The sequence below is a fragment of the Oreochromis aureus genome, linkage group 20, assembly GCF_013358895.1.
Source record: "Oreochromis aureus strain Israel breed Guangdong linkage group 20, ZZ_aureus, whole genome shotgun sequence".
NCBI classification, from domain to species: domain Eukaryota; kingdom Metazoa; phylum Chordata; class Actinopteri; order Cichliformes; family Cichlidae; genus Oreochromis; species Oreochromis aureus.
This window is the reverse complement of record NC_052961.1, coordinates 34148963-34173697: the sequence shown is the minus strand read 5'-3', so window position 1 is coordinate 34173697 and position 24735 is coordinate 34148963. Positions and strand designations below refer to the sequence as shown.

General features: G+C 43.9%; 1 protein-coding gene across 1 annotated transcript in view; it reads right to left on the bottom strand.

The window, feature by feature from the left end:
- atp2b3b (ATPase plasma membrane Ca2+ transporting 3b) overlaps window positions 1-24735 on the bottom strand; it is a 71524-nt gene that overhangs the window by 19524 nt on the left and 27265 nt on the right. Inside the window, exons 9-22 of the mRNA XM_039605025.1 lie at window positions 24632-24703; window positions 24337-24479; window positions 16649-16781; window positions 14857-14966; window positions 14510-14644; window positions 12996-13102; window positions 12752-12827; window positions 11406-11564; window positions 10725-10904; window positions 7316-7403; window positions 7112-7218; window positions 6543-6734; window positions 3038-3251; window positions 1528-1739 (exon numbers count right to left, since the gene is read on the bottom strand). Of these exons, the coding sequence (XP_039460959.1) occupies window positions 1528-1739; window positions 3038-3251; window positions 6543-6734; window positions 7112-7218; window positions 7316-7403; window positions 10725-10904; window positions 11406-11564; window positions 12752-12827; window positions 12996-13102; window positions 14510-14644; window positions 14857-14966; window positions 16649-16781; window positions 24337-24479; window positions 24632-24703 (1928 nt within the window). The remainder of the gene's footprint in view (window positions 1-1527; window positions 1740-3037; window positions 3252-6542; window positions 6735-7111; window positions 7219-7315; window positions 7404-10724; window positions 10905-11405; window positions 11565-12751; window positions 12828-12995; window positions 13103-14509; window positions 14645-14856; window positions 14967-16648; window positions 16782-24336; window positions 24480-24631; window positions 24704-24735) is intronic.

Below are 24735 nucleotides of genomic sequence, written 5' to 3'. Positions count from 1 at the left end.
CCTGAACACTACTTAAAAGTTATTCTACAAGGGCAACCTCTTCTACTTTTTCCAGATTATCTGTGATACAGATAAAAACATCAACATGACATAATGATACAATGCAGCTCTTAAAACTGGATTTTACCACTACTTGAGTGGTGGAAACTTCTGGACCCCTGGAGATCTGTTACCCCTGGGCAGATTCATCTTTGGTAACTCAGACATGATTGTAAGCTGAGAACAGGGAACCTCTGCCATATTACCCAGAGCAGTCAGTCTGCCCCAACTTACATCACTGTGTAAAAATATGTATATAATGTATAGATTATTATCTATTATTATTCCAAAACATGTGGCTAGCTCAAAACCACTTCTTTAAGCTCAAAGTAAAGCAGCACTCTTATGTCCTCTAAGGTCTACATGCGTCAGTGGATGTACCAACAGCACTTTATACAGCAGCATGATCATTTACACCTGGAACAAGGCTTATCAGTGATCATCTTTGGACCAACCCAGAGAGTCGGAAATCACACTGTGAATACGACCCATCATATCACGTGTAATATAATTTTGTAGCTTTACGTATTTCTTCCTCTTTCCACTCTCAGAGATCTCTCTGAAGTTTTTTGGTTTTGTTTTGGGTTTTTTTTTACAAATCTGTCTCTTCATCACTATTATACACCAAATCCCTACTGTTCCCCTCAAGCCCCCTCTTCTCTTGTTTTTCTCTCCCCAGGGTAACACCAAGCACTGTAGAGTTCTGAAAATATTCTTCTTCTTTCTTCCCTCCTCTCAGTCTCTCTTTGTTTTCTTGTCTGTATTTCTGTGTACACAGAGTTCCTTTCTCATTGCATTGCTAATGTGTTCAGCATGAGTCAATTGATCCAAATATGGACTAAATCTATGAAGGTGACCAAATCAGCAAAATAAATGACCACAATGTAAAACCCAATTACAGTCTTGTGGGAGCATTAATTTTTTCCCAAACTAAACTAACTGTTTACCAAACTGTTGAGATGAGACATTCATTTATGTCTCACTTCAAATAACAACTATAATACAAAAAAAAGACATTAGAGTTCTGGATATGGAAATGTTAGCATAAATGACATATCAGTGACATGCCATCTATGCAATGAAGTTCCAGTAAAAAAAAAAAGTGTTTTGTAGAATGTCATGTCCATGTACTATGAGCTTCCATTGCTAGTCTTGCATCTTAGAATTGAACTGAACTGAACCAAATGCAAATAGTCAGTTTTAATAGAATTCATCCCTCATACGATTATTATAAAGGTGAGAACCTTAGGCATAAATCCAGCCCAAGCTATTTTTGTAGCATTTACACTTTAATTTCATGGCTAAAGTGTGACATTTTAACACTGGGGTCTGTGAGGTTTTACTGACTCTTGAAACAGCCACAAGTGGTCATTGGAGGAATTAGTTTTTGGTCCTGGAATAACACAGTATGCTGTACCACAAGAAGGACAAAACATCAGCAGCATTTCCTCTATGAAATACTAAAAGGTGTTCAAGGATTAACCTGACCTGCACAGCAAAAGTTCCCAGAACAATGGAGCAGAAGATTGGGTTAGAAAAAATGCCATCAAAAACATTTCTCTCTCCGTGGATTTTGCGAGCATTGATCTCGTTGAAAAGCTGCATGAGGACAAAGGTGTTGAAGATAATGGTGTAGTGCTCAGAGGGTGGGGAGTGAAGCGGAGCATTACGACCACTGTCAATGTTGAACATTCGTTCGCCTGGAGAGCATAGAAAAAAAGAAGAAATAAAAGAACATTCAGACTTGGTCTTAGGGGTAATATTAGAGACAGGTTTAGGTTAGGGCTGGCGTGGTCAATTCATTTGGAATGTTACATAAAGTACATAAAGTCACAAAGAAAGGTGCAGTTGAGTGTGTTATATTATTTTTTCTAAGATTTTCTTCCATATTGGCCAACCCTACTTCTGAACTCATCTCTGTGCTTGTCTTGCTAGTCCTCAGTGCAGCACAATATTTTACCTCAATGATAGAACACTCTGTTGGCATTAAAGAAATTGTCCTGCAAACACTGGAATCATATCTATTTGATAGATTCCAAACTGAGCAGGGAAATGGGGAATTTTCTTCACACATAAAAGTTATGGAGTTCCACAGGGTTCTGTCCTGGGACTAATATTGTTTCACTTAGACAATATTATTAGAAAAAAATTATACATTTTCATTCTTTCTCCATGAAACCAGATGACATAAATCAGTTAGTAAAACTACAGGTATGTCTTAAAGCCCTAAATGCCTGAATTTACTTCTTTAAAAAAAACAGAATCGCAATGGGCCTAGAAAGAAAGACCGTGTATTAGCTTATGCATTGGCTCCCTTTTAAATATAGGAATTGAATTTAAAATCCTTTTCCTCATATAAAATTTTTTAAGAAGTCATACTTTAAAGACCTCATAGTACATTATTATCCAATCAAAGCACTCAGAATGCACGCTTACTTGTAGTTCCTAGAATTTTTAAAAATACAAAGGAAGACAGAACCTTTAGTTTAGGCTCCTGTGGAATCGGCTTCCAGTTTGGATGTGGAAGAAATACACTCTCTCTAATTTTCAGATGAGAAACTTGCCTTTTTGATAAAAAGTTATTGTTCGGTGACTTGATAGGTTTCTTTTGTGTCTCTCTGTTCTCTTCCATTTCCCTTCACCCCTAACTGTCCTTGGTAAATGATTGCCCCACCCTGAGCCTGGTTTTCAAGAGATTTCTTCCCGTTAAAAGGCAGTTTTTCCTTCCCATCAAATGTTTGCTAACAGGGGGTCATCTGACTGTTGGTATTTCTTTCTAATATGGTCATACATATTAGCCTACAATACAAAGTGTTTTTAGGTGACTACTGTCGTATATTGGGAATATAGGAATAAAATGGAATTGAATTGGTTAAGGTTAGCATAAAGGGAAGGGGAATACATTATACCGTCAAGTATCCTGAGCCTGTATATCAACCGGTACTCAATCCGAGTATATAGCCTGTATGTGTGTTTATTTTTAAGTGTATTTCTGTACCTATGAACAACAGGGTAAAGATGATGACCAGCTGGTACACTCCATGGCCCAGGATGTTCTTCATCATGGTCAGTGAAATGAGCGGGTTGTTCCGGCCATAAGGCTTTCGTAGCAACAGGGCCTCAGTGGGGGGCTCGGTAGCAAGGGCCAAGGAAGCAAACGTGTCCATGATCAGATTCACCCACAGCATCTGCACCGCCTTCAGGGGAGAGTCCTGCAGAGAGATTTGCAACCATGGGCTGGTATCACAAATCATGCAAGTTCCTGCAGCAATTTATTTCTTCTGAAGTTGGAACAATTATTTTATTAATTGTCTATGTGTGTCTGTATGGTAAAAGTAATCTAATAGTGACTGTGAGGTTGCTGAGGACAGACTGTCTGCAGTTATCTTAGTTTTGTATTTTCCATTTGTTTTTATTTAGTTTAACATTTTTATTTTCAGTTAGTTTCAGAGTAGGTTTACTAATTTAACTTTTGTTTTTATATGTCTGTGTAGGTTCTCAGTTATTCAGGTCATGGTAGTCTAAGGAGCTTGGAAAAAAAGCCACTGGTCTTCTTTAAGTCAAGTCACTAAAAGAAGTGTCCTTGGAATCCTCCGCTAAGTTTCAGTTGTATCTCTACAACTGAGGCAGTGGAGACGGTCAGAAAACTACGGAGCCCCTCTGATGACATGGTCCAAAAAATAAATAAATTGTGGCCACAAAATACTACTTCATGCCCTCGAAATAGTAAGAAGTGCCCACGAAATACTTATTTGTGGCCACGAATTGGGTATAACGTGGCAACGAATTACGCATTTGTGGCAACGAAATAGATAACGTGCGCACATCATATTGATACAATTCCTGGACAGCTGCGTAGAGACATAAGCATAAGAGTAGGCTAAACCTATACACCATGGACAGAGACAGTATGATTGAGTTTTATTTTAGGCTGGGAATGAGCTACAAATGCATTTTGAAAAGCCTGGCACTGCAAAGAACCATTATTACGGAGAGACATTTAAACAGGATATTGAGAGCCCAGTTGCTTTACAGACGTAAGTACGACCTGGACGCCGGGATAGATTTTATTGTCAACCAACTGCAAGGGCCTGGGAAGGATCACAGTTATCAGTCAAGTGTTTCGTGCCCACAAATTAGCATTTCGTGCGCACGTTATACCTATTTCGTGCCCTCGAAATAGTATTTCGTGGGCACAAATAAGTATTTCGTGGGCACATTATACCCATTTCGTGCCCACGAAGTAGTATTTTGTGGCCACAATTTATTTATTTTTTGGACCATGTCATCAGAGGGGCTCCGTAGAAAACAACTACAGCAAGACAGCTCCTTAGAAAACAGAACCAGATTCACGCCTGATCAGATTTGCACCTTGTTAGGCCTCTGGCTTGCCACCACATATTTTAAATGCAACACAGGTTTCTATAGAGAAAAACCTAAATGTGCCATGGGCACATTCCTTTACATGGAGGAAGGGGAAAATAAAGCTCTTGGTTCTTTTAAAGGGACAGCACCTAGCCACTGGCACAAATACGTGGATGACACTTGGGTAAAATCCAAACCCAAGAAGTAGAAGCCTTCACTGTTCACATCACCTCAGTGGGTAGAAACATAAAAGCCTTGAAGTTTACTGGAAGCCCACACATACAGTGGCTTGCAAAAGTATTCGGCCCCCTTGAACTTTTTCACAATTTGTCACATTACAGCCACAAACATGAATACATTTTATTGGAATTCCACGTGAAAGACCAATACAAAGTGGTGTACACGTGAGAAGTGGAACGAAAATTCTACATGATTCCAAACATTTTTTACAAATAAATAACTGAAAAGTGGGGTGTGCGTAATTATTCAGCCCCCTGAGTCAATACTTTGTAGAACCACCTTTTGCTGCAATTCCAGCTGCCAGTCTTTTAGGGTATGCCTCTACCAGCTTTGGACATCTAGAGACTGAAATCCTTGCCCATTCTGCTTTGCAAAACAGCTCCAGCTCAGTCAGATTAGATGGACAGCATTTGTAAACAGCAGTTTTCAGATCTTGCCACAGATTCTCGATTGGATTTAGATCTGGACTTTGACTGGGCCATTCTAACACATGGATATGTTTTGTTTTAAACCATTCCATTGTTACCCTGGCTTTATGTTTAGGGTCGTTGTCCTGCTGGAAGGTGAACCTCTGCCCCAGTCTCAAGTCTTTTGCAGACTCCAAGAGGTTTTCTTCCAAGATTGTCCTGTATTTGGCTCCATCCATCTTCCCATCAACTCTGACCAGCTTCCCTGTCCCTGCTGAAAAGAAGCATCCCCAGAGCATGATGCTGCCACCACCATATTTGACAGTGGGGATGGTGTGTTCAGAGTGATGTGCAGTGTTAGTTTTCCGCCACATATAGCGTTTTGCATTTTGGCCAAAAAGTTCCATTTTGGTCTCATCTGACCAGAGCACCTTCTTCCACATGTTTGCTGTGTCCCCCACATGGCTTGTGGCAAACTGCAAACGGGACTTCTTATGGTTTTCTGTTAACAATGGCTTTCTTCTTGCCACTCTTCCATAAAGGCCAACTTTGTGCAGTGCACGACTAATAGTTGTCCTATGGACAAATTCCCCCACCTGAGCTGTAGATCTCTGCAGCTCGTCCAGAGTCACCATGGGCCTCTTGGCTGCATTTCTGATCAGCGCTCTCCTTGTTCGGCCTGTGAGTTTAGGTGGACGGCCTTGTCTTGGTAGGTTTGCAGTTGTGCCATACTCCTTCCATTTCTGAATGATCGCTTGAACAGTGCTCCGTGGGATGTTCAAGGCTTGGGAAATCTTTTTGTAGCCTAAGCCTGCTTTAAATTTCTCAATAACTTTATCCCTGACCTGTCTGGTGTGCTCTTTGGACTTCATGGTGTTGTTGCTCCCAATATTCTCTTAGACAACCTCTGAGGCCGTCACAGAGCAGCTGTATTTGTACTGACATTAGATTACACACAGGTGCACTCTGTTTAGTCATTAGCACTCATCAGGCAATGTCTATGGGCAACTGACTGCACTCAGACCAAAGGGGGCTGAATAATTACGCACACTCCACTTTGCAGTTATTTATTTGTAAAAAATGTTTGGAATCATGTTTGATTTTCGTTCCACTTCTCACATGTACACCACTTTGTATTGGTCTTTCACGTGGAATTTCAATAAAATTGATTCATGTTTGTGGCTGTAATGTGACAAAATGTGGGAAAGTTCAAGGGGGCCGAATACTTTTGCAAGCCACTGTATGTTACCTATTACGTAACTGTACATTTGTAAGTTGATCATCGTTACTTGTCAAACATATAGAAATCTTTCCAAGTGTCGGGACATCACTGCTTATGTAAGCTTGGTGTACAAATGCATAAAAAAGCATTGTGCATTACGTTTGTCTTAGCAGGTATAAGTGAGCAACATTTCCAGAAGTGACATCTGCATGTGTGTGTGTAGGTAGGCACATGTGCCAGCATATATGTGTATTCATCTGTCTGTCTACCTGGGTGATACAGGCCCCGGTGAACGCCACAATGACAGCCACTACGTTGACGGTGAGCTGGAACTGCAGAAACTTGGAGATGCTATCGTAGACGTTTCTTCCCCACATCACCGCCTTGACAATGCTGCTGAAGTTGTCATCAGTCAGGATAATGTCAGATGCCTCTTTAGCCACGTCTGTCCCTGCGATACCCTGACAGAGATTGAGACAGAGTGAGGGGGAGTCAGAGACTCATGACATGATTCATGCAAGCATTCAAGCATCCAAATTACTTTGGAGTGCTACTGTCTCAATATCGTGCTGTCCTGCCTCCAAGTGCTACCACTTGGCATGAGTAAGAGCTGTGGCCAAAATAAAATGCATGCTACTCAAAACACTTGTTATTACGAAGTACAATGGAAAATACTCTGTTCTTTACAGATTTATAATAGATGTATTTTATACATCTTGAATCATAAACAAATTTACTTAAAAAATACAGGATAAGAGACTGATTACTTCAACAGATGTCATGACAGAAGCACTTTAATCCCAAATAAACACTAATGGTGAACAGTATCTCAGGTTACCATGGCAAAGCCCACATCAGCCTTCTTCAAAGCTGGTCCGTCATTAGTTCCGTCTCCTGTTACTGCGACAACCTGCCTCTGTTCTGCAATGCTGCTATCAATGATGCCTGGGTTTAAACACGAAGGAGAAAAAAAACAGTTTTAATTGGCAGTGAATCAGTTTGTGTGTGAGTGTGTGTTTTGGTTTATGGCCTTGAGACTCACCTTTAACCAAAGTGTGTTTATCAGTTGGTGAGGACCGAGCCAGCACGCGCAGTTTGGGCCAGATTTTATCTATACGCTCCTGTTCAATCTGTTAGTTTAAAACAAAGAGAAGCCATTAACTAGTCTGTGCTTTCACTAGATGTCACTATGTGTTAAACACGCTACAAAGGTGTGACTGACAGAAAAAAATAATAAGGAGAAGAAGCGCTTGATTCTTACAGTGGCTTGCAAAAGTATTCGGCCCCCTTGAACCTTTCCACATTTTGTCACATTACAGCCACAAACATGAATACATTTTATTGGAATCCCACATGTAAGACCAATACAAAGTGGTGTACACGTGAGAAGTGGAACGAAAATCATACATGATTCCAAACATTTTTTATAAATAAATAACTGAAAAGTGGGGTGTCCGTAATTATTCAGCCCCCTGAGTCAATACTTTGTAGAACCACCTTTTGCTGCAATTACAGCTGCCAGTCTTTTAGGGTATGTCTCTACCAGCTTTGGACATCTAGAGACTGAAATCCTTGCCCATTCTGCTTTGCAAAACAGCTCCACAACTGCCCTGTGACGGCCTCAGAGGTTGTCTAAGAGAATATTGGGAGCAACAACACCATGAAGTCCAAAGAACACACCAGACAGGTCAGGGATAAAGTTATTGAGAAATTTAAAGCAGGCTTAGGCTACAAAAAGATTTCCCAAGCCTTGAACATCCCACGGAGCACTGTTCAAGCGATCATTCAGAAATGGAAGGAGTATGGCACAACTGCAAACCTACCAAGACAAGGCCATCCACCTAAACTCACAGGCCGAACAAGGAGAGCGCTGATCAGAAATGCAGCCAAGAGGCCCATGGTGACTCTGGACGAGCTGCAGAGATCTACAGCTCAGGTGGGGGAATCTGTCCATAGGACAACTATTAGTCGTGCACTGCACAAAGTTGGCCTTTATGAAAGAGTGGCAAGAAGAAAGCCATTGTTAACAGAAAACCATAAGAAGTCCCATTTGCAGTTTGCCACAAGCCATGTGGGGGACACAGCAAACATGTGGAAGAAGGTGCTCTGGTCAGATGAGACCAAAATGGAACTTTTTGGCCAAAATGCAAAACGCTATATGTGGCGGAAAACTAACACTGCACATCACTCTGAACACACCATCCCCACTGTCAAATATGGTGGTGGCAGCATCATGCTCTGGGGATGCTTCTCTTCAGCAGGGACAGGGAAGCTGGTCAGAGTTGATGGGAAGATGGATGGAGCCAAATACAGGGCAATCTTGGAAGAAAACCTCTTGGAGTCTGCAAAAGACTTGAGACTGGGGCAGAGGTTCACCTTCCAGCAGGACAACGACCCTAAACATAAAGCCAGGGCAACAATGGAATGGTTTAAAACAAAACATATCCATGTGTTAGAATGGCCCAGTCAAAGTCCAGATCTAAATCCAATCGAGAATCTGTGGCAAGATCTGAAAACTGCTGTTCACAAACGCTGTCCATCTAATCTGACTGAGCTGGAGCTGTTTTGCAAAGCAGAATGGGCAAGAATTTCAGTCTCTAGATGTGCAAAGCTGGTAGAGACATACCCTAAAAGACTGGCAGCTGTAATTGCAGCAAAAGGTGGTTCTACAAAGTATTGACTCAGGGGGCTGAATAATTACGCACACCCCACTTTTCAGTTATTTATTTGTAAAAAATGTTTGGAATCATGTATAATTTTCATTCCACTTCTCACGTGTACACCACTTTGTATTGGTCTTTCATGTGGAATTCCAATAAAATGTATTCATGTTTGTGGCTGTAATGTGACAAATTGTGGAAAAGTTCAAGGGGGCCGAATACTTTTGCAAGCCACTGTATATACTGCTCTCCTTCATTCAGTGTAACCACCCTTGTATAATGATCACTTACACACAGCATTTTTAAGTGTACATTTAAATTCATACTCCATAGAAAAGTAGAGCCACGGCACTAATCAACAGCCATCTATCCCATTAAGCATTCTACTAAATTCAAAGGCTAAAGCTAAATAGGCTAGATAAAAGCATTGCCCATACAAATTTTGCATTTTATTGTGTGCACTAACTACAGTGGATGCAGCCATGTCAGAGGTAATCTGAACCTCTTTATATTGGTTGCAAACCCAAATAGCTTTCCTTTAAAAATTTAACTGATTTTAGATGCCATCTTTGTGCAAGTGGACTATGAAAACAGAGTAGCTAATATTTTGTGTGCTGCATCCTGCATGCTCTGCCTAGGCATCTACCTCGCAGAGTGTACTTCCTGTAATTAGAATGCATCTGATTTCTATTGTGTTTCATGTTAGATTTGTGAATATTTGTGAAAACATCTGTAGTTTCTCCTCCTGTCATGACCTGTCAGCTCTCGCCAGCTGCAGCTGCTTGTCATCGCGGGCAGCCTCCCTACTTAACTGTGTGGCTGAGCTTCAGTCGATGCTGGATTGTTGAGTTTAGTTGTCAGTACAGCCCCGGCTCAATAGTGAAAACTTTGTGTGTGTGTTGCTCGCTAGACTAATCGAAGGGTCTTGTCTTGCCAGGATTCGGGAGCGGAGGCACTGTACAGATTGGGATTTGGAGTTTCCCGATTCACGCCACAGACATGAGCACTGTGTGGGATTTTGGATAAATCGCCACAGGGGCCACAGTGCGGGGACTGTGACATTGTTATTCACTTTTGTTCACTGTAGATAAATTCACTGTCTCTTTTTTGGAGAACTCCTTTGTTTGGGTCCAATTCTTACCATAGATGTCACACCTCCCAAATTTACAGACTTTTTTAGAAAATTAAGCCACCTATGACTTACATATCAGCTTATCAGCATATTTTACATATTGACATTAAATAAATATAAGCTTATTTATAATAAACATTTGGATAGAGTGTATAAACGATTCACATTACATCAGAAAAGTGAAACTAATGCAGATGTTGTGTGAACCTGTATTCTTTTTAATGACCAGCAGGTGGCAACTCCTATGATTGTAAAAGACCTCTCCAATTGTATAGAAGTCGGTGGCAAACTTGCACTTAGCTCTCAGTAAACATTTTCACTTTAACATGAAAATGATTTTATAAATTTAATTAACTAGCTCATATTCAGTGGCTAATAGCTTATTATTGACAAATCGTGGCTGGTGAGTGTGCAGTGTTCTGCTCTCATGATATCTGATTTCAAAAAGCTAAGTTGGCAACATATGTGTCTGCTTCATTCATGTTAAAAACAGGGTCAATAATTCAAAAATCTCTGTTTTAAGGGTCTTTAAAGGAAAGAGAAGTCCAGCTGTTTGACATGAAAGAGATGCAATCATTTTATAGTTTTAAAACAAATGTATTAGTGTTTATGGAATCCAAGTTGACAAGGTATTCAATTAATTTGAGACCACCACTTACCTCTCCTTTCTCGTTCCTGATTCGTCGGTTAAAGTCTTTGCCCTCTAGACAGATAAAGTCATCTCCGGGGTGGATGATGCCACATTTAGCAGCAATGGCCCTGGCTGTGTTAATGTTATCACCAGTCACCATCCGCACTGTAATGCCTGCACGCTGACACTTACGGATGGCCTCGGGCACCTTGGAGGACAAGGAGGTTTGTTCGCAAAAATATATAACAATAGTATTTTTGACAGCACAGTTGCATTATGGCATGAACAAACGCAAAGAACCAATTCAAATTCCAACTATTCCAAAACACATGCTAGCTCTCAAATCCCATACTTTCATACTGACACTCGAAAAAGTGTATTCACTCAGTAAAAGGACAGCTAAATGAAGTGTTTGACGAGTGGCCACATGGTGTACTCAGTTGCTGAGTGGACACATCTTGCCCTCGACTGTCACTGTCCTAAGTTCTACAAAGCAGCAACTGAAGGACCACCAAACAATTTCCAGCCAGTGGAAGGAGCAGAAATCATCAGTACAGTAATCATACTAATGCTAGCTGGCTACCTATATAGCTAACAGCACAATTTACTTAATACACAAGTATATATGTAGTGGACTATACAAAAATGAAAATGGAATTATCCAAATTACCCAAACTGAGGCAAACAAACACACTTCGTTGTATCCTACCTCAGGCCGTACAGGATCCTCTATCCCAACTACAGTGATGCAGGTCAACTCCGTTACTATCTCTGCCTCGTTGTCCCATTCTGGCTCCGGATTGGATGGAAGGTCACGGTATGCAATGCATATGGTCCTCAATCCTTCACATGCCATGGGCTCAATCACCTATTAATAATCATTATTGCAGCAATAATCAGGAAGATTAGACCACACTGCTTATTGTCCTGTATATAACATTCAAATATGAATACACAGCTGGAAGGAAAAGACCTCAAGCTGCAGACAGCAGTAATGTAAAGATGAGGTGACTAAAGCTGCCACAGTGGAAACTGAACTACTGAGCTGGAACAAAATTGTGTAAGAAATGATTTTTCTCACGGCAGAAGTTGTTTATCAAAACGCAAATGTAGGCCAGTCAGGCAGTCTGTCAATTAACAATACTCAGCCTGCGCAGGCTTAGAACTATGTGGAGCAAATACATGTGTTTTGCTGTTAAAAGTTTTAGTTACATCAAAGCTGATCTGGCAACACGTATAGCAGATTTAGAATGTATGTAACTCTACCAACGCTGGTCTTAACTCACATTCTGTTCTGTGATGCTTATGGTGTTTAGTGTGACTCCAAGTGTGACTTCTTATCTATAATGTGTGAAGAATATTTTTGCTAGTGGATATTTAAGGTAGAATATGGGCAGACTGAGTCAGGAAAGCAGTGGCCTTACAGAGTTTTTATCTGGTTTCAAAAAGTAACAGCCAAACGTAATGATGCTACAATAGGCCTCTGTCTATCAGGAGAACACTGATACAAGAGATCCTTGTGGCAGCACCACCGGTGAAGGTTGTGCTTATCATGACAGTTTCAGGATGTAATAAGAGGTGCCAGCATCTCAAAGTTTGTCCTACACAATAGTATAGCTCCTCACTAACAGCACGCATCTAACAAGATTATTAAACAAAAGAGGTACAAATTAAGTGATAAAAAAGTCGTAACCAGCTTTAAACAACTCTGTATACTGTTTTATTTCACTTTCATAGCTTTCTTATATTTCTGTTTGCAGCTTTACCTGCTTCCCATAAAAAAGCAGAAAGGCACAGCTAGAGACTATGACGATTACTTTAAGTTTTGGCACTCAGCGCTCAGTCTGGGGTTGAGTTTCTGTTTAAGTCACCCCTCTGTATGGAATTTCTGTTTGATGTTTGTAGAAAACAAAAGAAAATCTATCATGTTTTGTGACATGTAAAATCTTCTAGTTTCTGAAAATGGAAAGTTTTGCAAATTACTGAGAAGGTAGCTAAAATCTATCAGGAGAAGGACTTTTAGAATGATACGATGAAGGAATCAGAAAGTCTTACCTGTTTTACCATCTCATCTCTGTCACGTGGGCGGAAACTGCGGGATTCTCCATTGGCATCGAGAATGTAGGAACACCTGGAGACAGATGAAGATTTTTGGGGAGGAAAAAGAGCAGCTTTTATTTACATTAAAACCATTGAAAAAAATCAAATTAAACACAGTGTGAGCTGTTGCTGTTATATTAGTTTACATAATCTCATGTAACACCAGACCACCTCCTCCTCATCCTTCCCTATCACTCACTTTTTTAACATGATTTCAGATGCTCCTTTGCTGTAAAGCCGGAAGGAACCATCAGGCAGCTTGATCACCGTGCTCATGGATTTACGCACTGAGTTGAATGTATACACCTGAGAGAGAAGGGCAGGGGAGATGTGTGATACATAAGAGTACAATCAAAAATAGACTTTAATATCCCTGACTTAACACCCCACGGGGTGTGCTGAAAGTGTACTAAAGGGTTTGAATCTTTATCAATGTGAGAAATCATGCTTGCTGCACTGTCAGCATGTCGACTCATCATAAAGTAGGGGAAATCAGCTATACCCCCATCATTTCATCACTGAAAAGCGATTGTGGCTTATGTAGCTATGAATAAGTGATGATTTGAGTCATCGCTGTGATCTGCCAGCACCAAGGAAAACAACACGCTTGTTTGTCTCCCATCATTGTAGCAGAGAGAATGCTGTTGAACCCAATTGTCAAGAGAGTGTTTTAAAATCCTGTAAGATTTTACAGCAGAGGTGTCAAACACAGATTTACCAAGTCTGATACCCCTTCTCATTTAGCAAGTTTAAAGATTGCGCAATGAGAATCAAATCAAGGGCCAAATATACAGCATAGTTCAGTTCAATTCCATTTCAGTTATTCAGCAACAAATCACAACAAGTTGCCTCAAGGCCCTTTATACTGTAAGGTAAAGACCCTAAGGTAATACAGAGAAAACTCCCACAATCAGTCAACCTCCTATGAGGAAAAACTCCCTTTAAGAGGAAGAAACCTCTGGCAGAGGGGCAGCCATCCGTGACTCGTTTGGGTTAGGGGAGGGTTGCTTTCATTAAAAACGTATGTACAATTTGGTCCACATAAATACCTCAACCAGCAACAAAAAACCTTTATTAGCCTGAATAAAATTTATTCAAGCAACATAATTCATTGTGGTTACAGCACCACACAGCAGCAACAACAACCTGAGCATATGTCAGCTACCAGCATTTAAATTTTTCTCTCACAGAGCCTGTTTCATAAATCTAAAGATGACAACTCAACATCTTGGGGGGGAATTCAGTTGAAATTCAAAAATCAAAGTAAAACATATTTTACTGCATTCTATGTTTTTACATTTGCATTGCTATTGTTAACAGAATGTATTCTGCTTGTTAATGTGTCATTCAGGTATGCGTTGCTTGGACCATCCGTCCTGTTAAAAAATTATAAAACATCTACTGCTGAGCCCACTTAAGTATAATCCTTGTGACTTGCTTACATCATCAAAAGTGCAACAGAATGCAGTTCTTCCTTTGTTTCAAGGACACTCAGTGTGATTAGCTCCCACTTGATTTTGTTTATTAAAGCATATTGTGAAATTGTATAATTTAATTCTCAGACTTTAAAAAACACAATATAAAGTCTGTTGATTCTTTTAGTTAGATGAGTTGAAATACATAGTGACCTAACCTTCTGGCAAACTTTTACTGAAATGTTCTAAAAATAAAAATTGAACTGGTGAAAGTGAAATGTGCTGTATGAGTTCCTACCTTGTACAGTCGCTCCTCAGGGATCTGCTCTCTGATGGGGGCATAGTCCTGTTGTAGGTCTAATACAAATCCCAGCAGGCCACACTCTGTCTTGTTGCCCACCTGCTTTGCCAAACCCCCTTCCACATCAGGTGGCTGATGGAAAGTTAGTTGAGGTGTTTGATTGGAGAGCGAGAAACGATGGAGGGCAGAGAAAGTACAAAAATAAAAATGATATTAAAGAAAAGGAACAGGAAAAAGAAAACCCACAAGTCTAATTAATTAGTGACAACCAAGGACTGGTAAAGCATTATTAAACCAGAGAGCAACATGCAACAAAATGGGACCTCTGTCAATACATGACTCACTAAGATCTTGGAGGTGTAGGCACTGTTGATTGCGATAGCATTGACTAACAGATTCAGTGTCCGGGGGTTGATTTGTCCAGGTTCTGGGATCACACGGTGGTGCACATCACCTGAAAACAAGAATATCACTTTATTCCACATTGGTAATAGATTTTTCTGTGCTGCTATTGTGCCATCAAGCTGATAATGAGTCACCCATGACAGGAAGTTGTTTTTTACAAGACAGAGGACTACTATGCTGCTAAAGCTTTTTTTCCCCATTGTTTCCAGTGGTGAGTTTTCGTAAGAGGAATGTATGTAGTATAGAGGCACTTTTTTCATCATGCAGAGTGCTGCTGAGCCTGTCAGAACAGTTGTATAACATATTCTGTGGCTCTGCAGGCGCTTTGTCAAGCCCTCGAAAATAACCCTGGCGATATCATCAGGTGACTACAAATTTATGACAGAAAGTAATTGTTACAAACATTGTGTTTGAAGGGCATCGCTAGAAACTATTGAGTAAAAAGGATTCAGTATGTTTTGGAGCTTGACTCAGAGCAAGAACTAAAAGTCAAAAGTTAATTTTAGCCTCTGCTAGTCACTGTTAACGAATCTTTTTGAAACACGTTTCTTACAAGCTTCTTAACTTTGTAAAGTTAAGAAACTTGTAACTTGTAAAGTCTGATTTTGAAAAAGGAACATGAAATATAAACAGCTACAAAAAAGAAGAGGTGACTTTAACCAATTCATTGTGGATGTAGAGAGACTGTCAATAACTAGCATGTAATGTATTAACTAACAATGACAACTGTTATTGTTGTAAAAACGTTATATGAAGCTGTGCATCATCTGCAAAACAGGCAAAAGATCTAATATTTTTGGACACACTGAGCATGCATAAACAACAGTTCCATCTCCTTTATACCTTGAGGCAATGTTAAAAGGGATGTCATATATTTAGAGTTTCAAATCATAGGCCAACGTTTCAATTAATGAGTTCAGTTTATAGAATCTTTCTATTTATTTATTTAACTAGAACTAGACTGTCACTAATTGAACTAACTGAACTACACTACAGAATATTGCAATGAATGAAAGTTTGATTTAAACAGAATCTTATTTGGAGGTTTAAAACATCTAAATTAATTCTTACAGAAAAAAAAGTGAAAAAATATCAACAAATGGTATATAAATGATGACTGTTAGAGTTGATTTGGAATACACGATGGGAAATTGTATGCCCTAAAAAAGGCTGATGAGACTGAGGGGCAATGCCATCACACAGTATAAACTAAAATGTACTTATTTTGAACTTGGACTCTGCTTCCTTACTAATCCTGTGACAACTGTTCATCCATCCATCTTCTTACGCTTATCCAGGACCGGGTCGCTGAGGCAGCAGCCTAAGCAGAGAAGCCCAGACCTCCCTCTCCCCAGCCACCTCCTCCAGCTTGTTCTGGGAAACAACAAGGCATACCCAGGCCAGCTGAATGATATAATCTCTCCGGCGTGGCCTCCTCCCGGTGGGACATGCCCGGAACACTTCACCCAGGAGGCGCCCAGGAGGCATCCTTGTCAAATGCCCAAACCACCTCAACTGGCTCCTTTCGATGTGGAGGAGCAGCAGCTCTACTCTGAGCCCCTCTCAGATGGCTGAACAAAGGGAGAGACCAGCCACCCTTCGGAGGAAGCTCATTTCTGCCGATTGTATCCGCGATCTCGTTCTTTTGGTCACTACCCACAACTCTTCAGCATTCACAAATTTGTTCACAAATCTTCAGTATGGCACTTATGAATTATCACTTGTACTCACCGATGTAAGCCTGCACTACAGTCATGCGGTTCGTGGTGAGGGTGCCTGTCTTGTCAGAGCAGATGGCCGTAGCATTACCCATGGTCTCACATGCATCAAGGTGCCGTACGAGGTTGTTGTCCTTCATCATTTTCTATAAATGACATAGCAGTGTGTGAGGGGAGGACAGGAGGGAGGATGGGATGGTGTGAATGAGGATAGATAGATAGATAGATAGATAGATAGATAGATAGATAGATAGATGATAGATAGATAGATAGATAGATAGATAGATAGATAGATAGATAGATAGATAGATAGATAGATAGATAGATAGATAGATAGATCTGATGTAAAGCAAGCATTACATCAGATGGGTAAAAAAATGGTCTGTATTTGTATAGCGTTTTACTAGTTCCTAAGAACCCCAAAGCGCTTTACACATCCAGTCATCCACCCATTCACACACTGATGATGGCAAGCTACATAGCCACAGCCACCCTGGGGCGCACTGACAGAGGCGAGGCTGCCGAACACTGACGCCACCGGGCCCTCTGACCACCACCAGTAGGCAACGGGTGAAGTGTCTTGTCCAAGGACACAACGACCGAGACTGTCCAAGCCGGGGCTCGAACCGGCAACCTTCCGATTACAAGGCGAACTCCCAACTCTTGAGCCATGATCGCTGGTGCAGAATTACACAGAGTACTTGAACTGTATTAATAGTATACACTATGACACCAAACCCTTTTTCTGAAACTAGATGGACACTGTATTAATGTTCTCAATCACATTCTTTTAGAAAACTGATTTAGACACACCTCCTCCCCATCTTACCCACCACCAGTGTCTAGACTCCGGGGGGTCCTGTTCTAATTCCTAACACCACTGGGATTCTGTTCTGCTATCATGGGGTCATCTGAGTCTAATTGCCAAATATCTTAATAGAATTCTGTATCTCAATAAATCACTTCACTTCTTACAAATGAGCTCTCTTCATTGAACTGGCACAGTGGGATTCTCATGTTCATTTCAGAGCTCTTATTTATTTATTTATTTTCTTCATAAGGATTTCTGCTCTTTTATTAGGTTGCATTTTTAGTTTTTACTTTTTCTTTGTGTTTTAAAGTATTCAGCAAAGAATTTTTCACATTTCCCTTTTTCACAACATGTAATTACCCCACTTTACCTTACATCTGACCTTGTATACATGACTGTAAATGTCACTGGAACGACATGTGTACCACTTTGCAAGGGGAAAGAACAAAGATTGCAATGATGATTTAATGGATTAAAGACTGTGTGAAAGAACCACTGAAATCAGTGTAATATCACCGTTTTGGGGGACTTGCCTAGCCCTAGGGGGGCCTCACAGACGCCAATCCTCAGTTTCCCTGGCCCTTCCTCTGCCCGACCCTCCAGTAATAAGAGTGGGCAGGTTCACCCTGTCATTCTCTGTCATCTTCGCTCTCCAGATCACCTCAAACATCGGCATCTGCATTCAACCTTGAAGAAAAGGGCCTTGGGGCAGCGAAGAAAAGCTGGTTACAAGACTGAGTACAGTGGCCTTCCACCAGAGAAGTCTCTCTTTCAATTTCTGAGGATTCAAGACTCCACGCTAGCCTGCTCTCCTGCCTCAGCATGGCCATTCAGCGTACCAGAGCTCCCGCTTCCTGACCCGTCAGCCTTGTCGTTTAACATGGGAACATACTGCAGCATGGGACTGTTTGCCAGCCTGCGTCAGCCAAGCTGGGTTTTCCAAGACCATGCCTATCATGAGTAAGACTGACGTGTGCCTTTTCTGAGTTGGCCAATCTAAAATTCGTGTTTCATCTTCATGAGTCAGCCGATATGTCTGGGACCATGAAGTTTGTTTCTTTAATGAACATTAAGAACGTTGAGTCTTGTCTTCCTGAGCGAGCTAATAAACAAAGTGTGTTTTGTGTTTCAGAAAAGGTTAATAAGAAGAACGTGTTTGGTGCTTCTATACTGGCCAAATTTAAAAAAGTGTTTTCTTTTGCTAAGCTAGTAGACAAGATAACTCTGTATGGTGTTACAGAGTTGATCTTTTCAGAAACTGATAGTGTGTCTTGTCCATCCTTTTTAAAGCCTGTTTCTGTGACTGAGCCACTCTCCCCAGAGACTGTTAAGGTTTCACAGCATGTCTCCCCAAGAACTGATTCACAGCACGACTCCCTAAAGACCATTAGTGGTTTGGCTGGCTGGCCTCCCCAGAAACTGTTGCCCTGCTGGGGGTTTCCTCAAAGACTGCTAAGTGCGCAACTGTGCTGACCAGCCTAAAAGACTGTTCCGCTTCCTAGCTTGGTTTTGTAGAGACTGCTGCTTCACCAAGGGCCACTCCAGAACCTAACCCTTCACCTTTCCCATCCCCCAGAGTGAGCGTAGCCAGGATCCAGCCTGTCCCTGCATCCGTACCCACTCCCAGGGTGAGGACAGCTGTGGTTCCTTCTACTAGTGCCTGCTCCCAGGGAAACTGGTGCCCAGACAGGGCTCAGCATGTCCCTACCCCCGTTCCCGTCCCTAGGATGAAGGTGGCTAAGTTTCTGCATTAGCACCACTCGCTAGCAGAGATGTGAGCCCTGCATAACCCTAGCCTGAGCAACTCAAGCTTCCTGCATCCCCCCAAGTCATCTCCGGAGTCATCTCATCTTCAGTGCTGCTCCAGTCCTGCTGAGCCAGAGTCTGAGCCACATATACGTGAGCCTGTGGGTCTCAACCAGCCCAATTCTAAGCCACCCGAAGCTTAGAATTGTTGATCTGGGCCCCAGCCAAACCAAGACAGATTGCCTCTACCACCAGTTTCTATGAACCTGATCTGTTGCTGGTCTCTAGACGACTTGTGTCACCCCTTTGCTGGCTTCTTGAAGTTATGAGCCACTGGCCTCACAGCCAGCCGGAAGAGTGCCACTGTCTATGCCGCTGGGTAGCTCCCAGAGTTTCTTCATCACAGCCATTTGCCTTTGCAGAACCCTTAAACTGAGTTGCCCTGTGACAGAGCCAGCCTCCTAACCATGCCCTGCTGTTTTAACCCTATGGTCAGGTCAGCTCCCAGGACTGTTTCTCTGTTTCTCGGCTCTGTTTTGTGTTCTCCCTTCATCTATTATTAGTATTTGCATTCCTTGCTCAAATCTAGCCTTATTTGTATTTTCATATTATTTTTCCCCATGATTACCAGTAATAAAGCTGCCCTTTGAATTTACTTTCTGTCTCCAGAGACCTTCACATTGGGTCTTAAACTTGACCACCTCACAGAATACTATGACACTTTCTGTGAGTGTTCTTGTCAAACTATAATAACAACCCTATTGTCACGGCTGGGGCAGCAGTTGTGTTGTGGATGAATGAGGACCCAAAATGCAGACAGCCGACTGATGATATGAGTGAGCGTTTATTTACAGAGTGGCAGGGTGGCAAACAGGCAGTGAGGGATGACAAATAACTGAAGAAGACCTAAACTGGGATAAACTAAAGAGCAAACCTGAAGTCATATGAACTGGAGAATGCAGAGAGACGCAGAGATACACGGATGACGCAGATGACACAGAGAAACGCAGACTACACAGAAGAACGCAGACAAATGCAGAAGAACGCAGACGAGCCGACAACGAGCACAGACCGACACCCACTAAATATACACACACCAGGTAATCGGGTAATCACACACAGGAGGGGAGAACAGCTGATCCTAATACACACGACGACCTGAGGAGACAAGCTGAACACGATGACAACAGACACTGACCTTCAGAATAAGACAGGAAATCCAGAACACGAACAGGGCACAAGGGGAGGACACAGAATACCAAATCAGAATACACACGAGGCACAAAATGAACTTCAAGGAAACACAAAACGCTGGGTCAAAATGACCCAGGATCATGACAGCACCCCCCCTCCAAGGGCTGGCTCCAGACAGCCCAAAACAAAAACAGACGACCAACCCAGGGCGGGCGGTGGGGGGTCCAGGACGGACGGACCAACACCAACCAAAGAAGCTCCAGCGAGTTACAGGAACTGTCCAAAACACAAACACTGGAGGTCAAGAATAGGGTCCCAAAACACAGTTCAGGAGGCCGGCCCAGAGGCTGGCAACTCAGGAGCCTAGAGCAATTCCTCTCCGGAGGCCGACCATGCGGAAGGGAGCGGTGGCGATGGGGAAACAGTTCAGGCGGCCGACCGTGCACACGGCAACGGCGGCGACGGGGAAACAGTTCAGGCGGCCGACCGTGCACACGGCAACGGCGGCGACGGGGAAACAGTTCAGGCGGTCGACCGTGCACACGGCAACGGCGGCGACGGGGAAACAGTTCAGGCGGCCGACCGTGCACACGGCAACGGCGGCGACGGGGAAACAGTTCAGGCGGCCGACCGTGCACACGGCAACGGCGGTGGCAGAGCAGGTCCGGAGGTTGGCCGCGAAGCCTGCGGTGGCGGCGTGTTCTTTCAGGAGGCCGCCCTCGACGGCCATGATGCCAGCTTAGAGGCCTGGAAAGCGGCCAACAAGGATGAGGTGGCACAGGGCGAGCTGGCTCTGACGGCAGTGTTGACGAGGCTGAGGCTGACTCGGAGGCTGCAGCCGGAGCTGGACCAGGCGAGGCAGGAACAGATGCTGAAGCCGGACCAGGCGGCGAGGCAGGAACAGATGCTGAGGCCGGACCAGGCGACGAGGCAGGAACAGATGCTGAGGCCGGACGAGGCGGTGAGGCAGGAACAGATGCTGAGGCCGGACCAGGCGGCGAGGCAGGAACAGATGCTGAGGCCGGACCAGGCGGCGAGGCAGGAACAGATGCTGAGGCCGGACCAGGCGGCGAGGATGAAGGCGCGGAGGCTGCAGCTGGCGAGGATGAAGGCGCGGAGGCTGCAGCTGGCGAGGATGAAGGCGCGGAGGCTGCAGCTGGCGAGGATGAAGGCTCGGAGGCTGCAGCTGGCGAGGATGAAGACGAAGCGGACTCGGAGGCTGGACCAGACGAGGATGAAGCCGGAGCTGGACCAGGCGACGGCGTGGGAGAAGCCGCTGCTGCAGGCGGCGTGGGAGCCGAAGACTGAGGCGCTGCAGGCGGCGGCATGGATGAAGCTGCTGCTGGAACAGCTGGTGGCTGGACGGGCTCCTCGGGCCCCCCAGCAGACGAGGAAGGAGGCTGGAGCGGTCCCTCGGACCCTCCAGCTGACGAGTCAGGAGGCTGGACGGGCTCCTCGGGCCCTCCAGCGGAGACAGGAGGCCAGAGCGGTCCCTCGGACCCTCCAGCTGACGAGGCAGGTTGCTGGACGGGCTCTCCAGAACCCCCAGCGGACATGAGGACGGGCTGGCCGGGCTCTCCAGAACCCCCAGCGGAGACTAGAATGGGCTGGCCGGGCTCTCCAGAACCCCCAGCGGACATGGTCATAGAACCAGCGGGCACAGGGGCCCCTGGCACACATAGGGCTGAACCAGCAGGCTCGTGGGCCTCTGGAACACACATGGCTGACTGCAGCTGCGCGGAGCACTGACCCTGCTCAGACAGCGACAGCTGGGTGCAGTCCTCAGCTGGAGTCTTAGCCTTCAGGGGTCCAGAGTAGGCTGAGGGCTGAAACTCAGCCTCTGGGGAGGCCCTGAAGTGCGTCACAGTCTCTGAAATGACCAGCTTTAGAGGACTGATTACAATATTGTGTGGTTTGTCTCTCTGCTTAGACCGAACAGATGAAAAACAGTTCTTTTCAGGTTGGATTGGCTTCGCTTGTTGTACAGGAGGAGTAGGTGAAGATGACGACTGAATAGGTGGCTGGTCTGAGGGTGACTGACGTAAAGGTTGGAACAATAATGGTGGCGAAGTTGGAGACTGAGCTGATGATAAGGCTGATGATTCTTTTATCAACTGAGCTATAGACTGGGAAATGGACTGTAACATAGTTTGTAATAAGTCAGGCTGTGATAGTGACTGAGCTATGGGTTGTGAGGCTGAATGTGATGGAGGTGACGACTGAGCGGCCAGCTGAGCTAGTGGCTGCTGTGCGGCTAGCTGAGCTCCTGGAGGCTGCGCAGCTAAGTGAGCTCCTAGAGGCTGGGCAGCTAAGTGAGCTCCTAGAGGCTGGGCAGCTAAGTGAGCTCCTAGAGGCTGGGCAGCTAAGTGAGCTCCTAGAGGCTGGGCAGCTAAGTGAGCTCCTAGAGGCTGGGCAGCTAAGTGAGCTCCTGGAAACACATTCTTGGAAACGACAGTTGCAGGTGAGCCAGGGAAAACACCATAGTCCTTACTGGCTGCACAAAAAACGGCCCCAGAATAAACAGTCCTTAAACTGGAAGGCTTGTGGTTACTGTCTTTTTTACTCACCACAGCCGGCAACTCAGAAGTCTCAGGACACGGCTGTGGCGATGGGCGTCGGCGGCGTGAACGTCGCTTCCCTCTTGGGGATAGCACTGACCGGCCGGGTAATTCCACATCTGGCGTGCCAGGCCGCAGATTCCCCGGCGGGCAGAGCAAAACATTCGCCGCCGGGCTGGGTTGGGAAGCGGTAGCGGCTGGAGGGTGAAGATGAAGCTCGTTGAGGATGAAGTCCTGTGCGAGCGGGTGAAGAGAGTCCAGAAGCCAGGGGTGAGTAGATATTAACTGCTGTAGCCTGGCTTCTACAGCGGCTGAGTTCCCTCCCTCATGTTCAAGCCACAGGTTAACCAACCTCGAAGCAGTGTCAATTAATTCCTCCCGAAACTCCTGGGAGGGGGCGGATGCTGCTGGGTCCATGTTTGGTCGGCTCGTACTGTCACGGCTGGGGCAGCAGTCGTGTTGTGGATGAATGAGGACCCAAAATGCAGACAGCCGACTGATGATATGAGTGAGTGTTTATTTACAGAGTGGCAGGGTGGCAAACAGGCAGTGAGGGATGACAAATAACTGAAGAAGACCTAAACTGGGATAAACTAAAGAGCAAACCTGAAGTCATATGAACTGGAGAATGCAGAGAGACGCAGAGATACACGGATGACGCAGATGACACAGAGAAACGCAGACTACACAGAAGAACGCAGACAAATGCAGAAGAACGCAGACGAGCCGACAACGAGCACAGACCGACACCCACTAAATATACACACACCAGGTAATCGGGTAATCACACACAGGAGGGGAGAACAGCTGATCCTAATACACACGACGACCTGAGGAGACAAGCTGAACACGATGACAACAGACACCGACCTTCAGAATAAGACAGGAAATCCAGAACACGAACAGGGCACAAGGGGAGGACACAGAATACCAAATCAGAATACACACGAGGCACAAAATGAACTTCAAGGAAACACAAAACGCTGGGTCAAAATGACCCAGGATCATGACACCTATCAGAGAGCATGAAGTCCTGTATAAAGCCTGACAGGTAATACTGGGGGCAAAAAAGAAACACTTTCACTTATGCTCATACAAAACATTGGATCTGGAATTTGACAGCTGGACACTCAGAGAATCCAGATTATGGAAATTTCAATAGGGACCTCAAGTCCAAGACATGCAACATGTCAGACTGGATGCATTCTAATGACACATACTGTCCAAAAGCATTAATTGGCCATTGTTGATTTCAGTATTCACATTGACGCTTTAGCTGACTTTTTTTCCCATGACAGTCTCAGCGTGAAGCCAACGTGACCAGCTAAAGAAGCAGCAGTTCCTACATGTCCATGTGGTTAATCATTCGTTAAAGCTGACAGGCGAATGTACCTTGACAGAGTAAGCCAGAGAGATTGTGACAGCGAGAGGTAAGCCTTCTGGGACAGCAACAACCAGCACAGTGACTCCAATGATGAAGAACTTGACAAAGTACTGGATGTAGACTGGAGTACACTCCGGCAACCATGAGTGACCTGCAACACACAGCAAACTGCATATTAAACCTACAAAACCTCTTTTGAAAGCCTAAGAAATGTTCAACATGACAAGAAAACACTGTTGTGTTTAAAACAGTAATGAGCGATTGTTGGAAAGCTGTATGTTGCAAAGCTGCATAAACACAAACCTTCAACGACAAATGTGTTGATGACAAAGAACAGCACCAAAATGATGACAGTGATGGCTGACATCACCAAACCTGTAGGGAGATCAAAGAAGAGACAACTCATC